General features: G+C 39.2%; 1 protein-coding gene across 2 annotated transcripts in view; it reads right to left on the bottom strand.

Annotated features, from left to right (window-relative positions):
- The window catches only part of LOC138052855 (myb/SANT-like DNA-binding domain-containing protein 4), a 1,794-nt gene extending 583 nt beyond the window's left edge, over positions 1–1,211 (bottom strand). The window contains exons 1-2 of one of the 2 annotated variants that reach the window (XR_011133162.1): positions 502–607; positions 1–17 (exon numbers count right to left, since the gene is read on the bottom strand). The exon at positions 1–17 is cut by the window's left edge and continues 583 nt beyond it. Coding sequence is in view for 1 of the 2 variants with exons in the window: in XM_068899439.1 (XP_068755540.1) it covers positions 1–17; positions 663–1,080 (435 nt within the window). In the remaining variant the exon portion in view is untranslated. Of the gene's footprint in view, positions 18–501; positions 608–662 lie in introns of those variants that run through there. The other variant, XM_068899439.1, reaches the window with a different exon arrangement.
- Positions 1,212–5,000: the final 3,789 nt, after the last annotated feature.

The following is a 5,000-nucleotide window of genomic DNA, read 5'->3' as shown; positions in this document are numbered from 1 at the left end:
TAATGTAGCTTCAGAGACTAGAGAGAAAAAATAAATTTGTATCAATTACCATTAATATTATTGTCTCATTATAATCACTTAATGGTTGTAACAATTTCGTTTCCAACACTTCCAATGGTAAGGCACCAAATCCACTTGTGCAAGTTAGCGAGTACAGTTGCTCCATCTAATTCAACAGAGCTAGCGTGTATCTAACAACTTGTCAATTTGCTGAATTTTTTGTAAGTTTACAAGGATTTGACCATGTACCATTCAAATTTAAGCTTAGGCTTACAACAGAAGCCATTATTGCTATTCATTTAGTATAAGCTAAAATTCATCATGCAAGCTGTTGCAGGATCCGCTAAAATGTGGTTCAGTTGAATGTAAACAACAAAGTTGCGCTGTCTTCGTGACAGCGTTGTCAATTTCAAATGTGGAATGTGAGGGAGCTTTTACAGTAAACTTGGAATGCGATAAATTTTAAGTTATTAAATACAAAGACTTATCTTTTCCACGCACGTATCCAGACTTTTCGTTCGGTCAGAAAATGTAAAGCGGCTGTCAAATCAAAACAACGTAGACAACGCGCCAAAGAAAAATAAACATGGCCGGTCGTCTGTGTGCAAATATAATCACATGACAAGTTTCGTAACCTAGGAACAACCGTATTGTTTACATACCTGTCTCAAACCCATTCAAGCCGCTGAAACCTGGCGTGTCTTCAAAGACTTCAATAATCTCTCTACTTGAAGCACTTACGGGTTTCGGCGGCGGCCCTCCTCCAGTCTTCTTCGACTCTCTCTTGAATTCAGAGAATTCTTTTTTCGCGGTACTGTGAAGATTTTTCCACTTGTCCTTCACCTCGGACACCGTACGGTTTGCTGTTCCCACTGCATTAACAGCTCGCGTAATTTCTTCCCAGATTTCTTGTTTCTTTTTGTTGGTGACATTATTTGTTAGTTTCGACTGAATAGTTTCAAGGTTTTTTTTAACATTTTCAGTAATCACGCCAATTTCGTAAACGGAAAAGTTGGGTTTTCGTTTTCTTTCTTTTGCTTCAGAGTTTATTTCTTCACGTTCCGCGACACATTCCGCCATTATTTTTCCCTTCAGGTATGGCCTTCACCTTCTATATTTTTTTTTTCGCGCGCGTAGCCGCGAAGGGGCAAAATAACTGGTTTTACTGGTTTAATCCGAGCTTAGTCGGGGGATAGTTAATCGAGGATTAAATCTGCTTTCAGGAACAGCTTTTTATCCTTGGATTAGTTATCCCAGGAATAACAAATTTAATCGCGGAATAAACGCTAATCATGGGTTAGTTTAATCGGCTTTCGAACAACCGGGGCCTGGTGTGTACCGGCCTTTATTTTGGACCATGCGCGATTGTGAGAAGTCTGAGGCGAGTGACGTAACGCCCGGAAATTCATCATGTGCAGTATTTACGGGTTAGAGACTGTTTTCAAATACACGCATGCGCTTACCTTACAATGAACGAGAAATCTTCAATACTGCACGAAGCGAAGCTCATTATACGTGGGGGCCAACTAGAAAACCGAATGGTTTATTTGGCCACCATGCTCAAGCTCTTTTACTTAATACAATAGTAACATCGTCAGCAACTACAAATGTATGTAATTAAACTAAGTAACTATATCAAGAGGAAAGAAATTGAATTGAATTGAATGGAGGCCTCAGTGTTGGATAGAGGAAACTTTAGACTTCAGAAGTTTTCACACTTTGCAAGGATAGAAAAGGTTAAGTGTTCCCTTCACGTTTTGTTGATTTTTTTTTAGGTAACATGCAAAAACTCCCTTCAAAGTAGCATTAATGTTATCGTGACACAGATTCTATGAGAGTGCCATTTTGTGCAGGTGTTAAAGGGGCTTTGGTCATTTACTCTGCTCACTAACTCACCCCAATGTATCTTGCTTCAGCGACCGTCAGTATTACCATACTTCCAGATGGTTTGATGAGCTTCACGGAGATGTGGCATTGTTGTTGTGTCTGGAAGAAAAGTCAGCCCAGCTATTACTCAACATATGGTGAGATTGACGGCAATACTTTTGTTCTCCACTTTGTTTAAGACCAAGAAAAGCAAAACGTTTGGGGTAAACTACATGTAATCCTATTTACTCTTGTATGAAATAATTTGTGACCATCTAAAATAAAGAAGTAATTCAATACCGGAGGAAATGAAAGAATGTTGTTGTGAGTTCCGGGTGCTGTGTACCCAACTGCTGCTTCCCCTGCTGATGTTGCTGGATTCACTGTGTTTGTTACTGTTTCTGCTTCTGCTGCAGTGACTTAAGCTATTTCTGCTGCAGCCGCTGGTGATGCAAGCACCTGGCAGTAAAATCAGTTTCTTTTTCAATACAGTGCTTCTATATGGCATATGTTAGACTGGGAAACCTTGACCATTGGCCCTCTCGGATTTACAAGTCACACTTGACAAAGGTCCATTAGGTTAAATTTATCTAGAAAGCGGCGAAGTGTACAAGAGCCTTGTTTGGAGAGTAACATACTGAACATGATAAGAGAGTGGGTATTAAGATTTCATATATTATTTGTTGTATCCAATCAAGTTTGGCAACAGTGTGTGTACACTGTACTGTACATAATTGACCTCGCCACTTTAGGCCTTTTGCGGAGACAAAATTTCGGACGGTTTTATTTTCGGACACTATTTTTGTCCGAAATTTTAACGTCCGAAATTTTTTGCAAGTAATGTATCTTTGACTCGCCTGCTAGGGTAACCCTACCCCAACTGCTTGTAAACATGCCCTAAAATAAGAAGGATTGAAAACACCCATACCTTCCGTCCTCAAGCTCTGTGTTATGCATCTCAACACATCTTAATTGTTTGGTATCATCTTATCGGTTTCTATATTCATTCAGTTTCAAGATTACAATATAGAAAGGGAACAAAGAACTATACTATGCACTTACCGGTACTCGAATTCGCACCCTCTAGAATTGTGGTACCGTGTTACTGTGTTACTGTGTCTTCATCACTACACTACAACGACGAACACGCTCATCACTAACACAGTTCTTTTTATTATTTACATTTCTGTAATTGATCAATTGATATTAATGTTTAATAACCAAAACTAATCCTAACCTGACCCTAATTTTTCTCTAGGCTTCATTTAGGCTACAAAAAGTTTCTTCAATCCATCTGAGTGCGTATTCAACCTAGTAGGTAAAATGAGGATCACCAAATTTAACCTAGGTTAAAACGGATTTTAATGTACACAACAAAGAATGGTCTCTTCCTGATTACACAGCGCAATTTTTTTCAGTATAACCGATGCGTGTTCTTCCTCCCGAACGCGCCCTTAACGTTTCGTTAAATACCTTGGTGCGAACTTCTGGTTTATCAGTGACAGTCAAAGAACAAATTTGGAAAAAAAATTAGACAAAGATTAGATTAAATTATTGTTCTGTGTAAAAGATTAGTTCTATTTACTGACAGGTTCACGCCGGAATGTAAACACTGAGACCTTGCATTTATTATGTAGAATAATGGTGAGGTGTATTTAATAGGGTACTCGCCTTAGGCCCTGTTTACAAGGAGAGAGGGTTACCCCAGTGCCAGGGTAACCCTAGCACTCCCACATTTATTCTTTTTTTGAGCAATGTGTTTACAAGGCAGATAGGGTTACCCTGGTGCTAGGCTAACCCTATATGAGCACAAGGGTTACCCTTGCGCCTGGGTAAACATAACAGTCTTGTAAACGCTCTGCTAGGGACAACTCGACTACCTGGGACAATTTTTTGCTGGTTTCCAGACCCTCTATATGCTGACAACAAAAGGTCATCATGGGCTGCGGATAGTTGTCGCGGTGATAGGATAACCTTACCTGTCAAATTTTGCAAGTAAATCCGGGCTATCTTTGGCCCTTCTACTCCGGTAACCCGAGCAGTAGGGGTAACCTCCCTCCTTGTAAGCAGGGCCTTAAGCCTTAGGCCCTGTTTACAGGGAGTGAGGGTAGGGTTACCCTACCTGCTTGTAAACAGGGCCTTAAAAAGGGCTTTCTGATATGGCTGTCATTTTCAAATCCATTCATTTAGATAGCTATCATGGGATTCTCGGGACAAATGCATACTAATTTAGAGAGCGTTAGGTGCATTGACTCTTTTTCTAGGTTTAAAGTAGTTACGAAGAATATTTTAAGGAGAATTAATATAATTTTAATTTAATTATAGATATTTTAGTATTACTATAATTTTCCATTCCGTAATTTTTTATAAATGTATTTTTTAAAATTAATAAGCTGCAATTAAATCCCCATACCCCAGTGGGAGGATTAAATAAGGTTGCCCCCTGAGCATCCCATAAATTTCTCGCAGATCAAATTAGCGACAAAAAAGGTCTATTGTAATAGAGGAGTACATCTTTGCCGGGAAAAAAAAACGGAACCCATGCACCAAACGTTCAAACCCACCGGGTTGTGGTGCATGACGCTAATTTTTTGGACTGATCACTGGCGTGCATACACAGGAAGTTGAATCAGCTTGGGCCAGATTGAAATACAAAGCAAAAATGAGAAAGGGCGTAAGGCACTACGATTTGCAATAATTTCTCAATGAGCATATGTGGCGAGATTGGAGAGGAGAGAACGATGTTTTTAACAATTTTCTTCAAGTTCTTTCACAATATTATAACAACCCCCCAGCTTAATGTAGATTGGAATAGGGTTTGGCCTTGGCATTAGACAACAAAGACGAAACGTTGCTACATCTTCTTAATTCTTATTGTTGAGAAACAAAAAACGTCAAGTGCCAATTAGAATCACCAACCTCGCTCTCAAACAACATTTCTTTTGTATTTGATCCATTCAAACGAGGCGTGTGAGTCTAATTAGCACTTAAATAAAGAATGTTTTTTGGCCGCCATTCACGAATTCGATCTATAAAAGTTGAGGCTGATGTTGATCAAAATTGTGAGAACACTAATTCCAAGAACATGCTAATGCCGAGTGTCAGTTTACAGCGCCTTTATTTTGACCATTTTC

The sequence above is a fragment of the Montipora capricornis genome, chromosome 6 (assembly GCF_036669925.1).
Source record: "Montipora capricornis isolate CH-2021 chromosome 6, ASM3666992v2, whole genome shotgun sequence".
Lineage (NCBI taxonomy): Eukaryota > Metazoa > Cnidaria > Anthozoa > Scleractinia > Acroporidae > Montipora > Montipora capricornis.
Note: the sequence above shows the minus strand (reverse complement) of the source record. Positions and strands in the feature narration are given on the sequence as shown.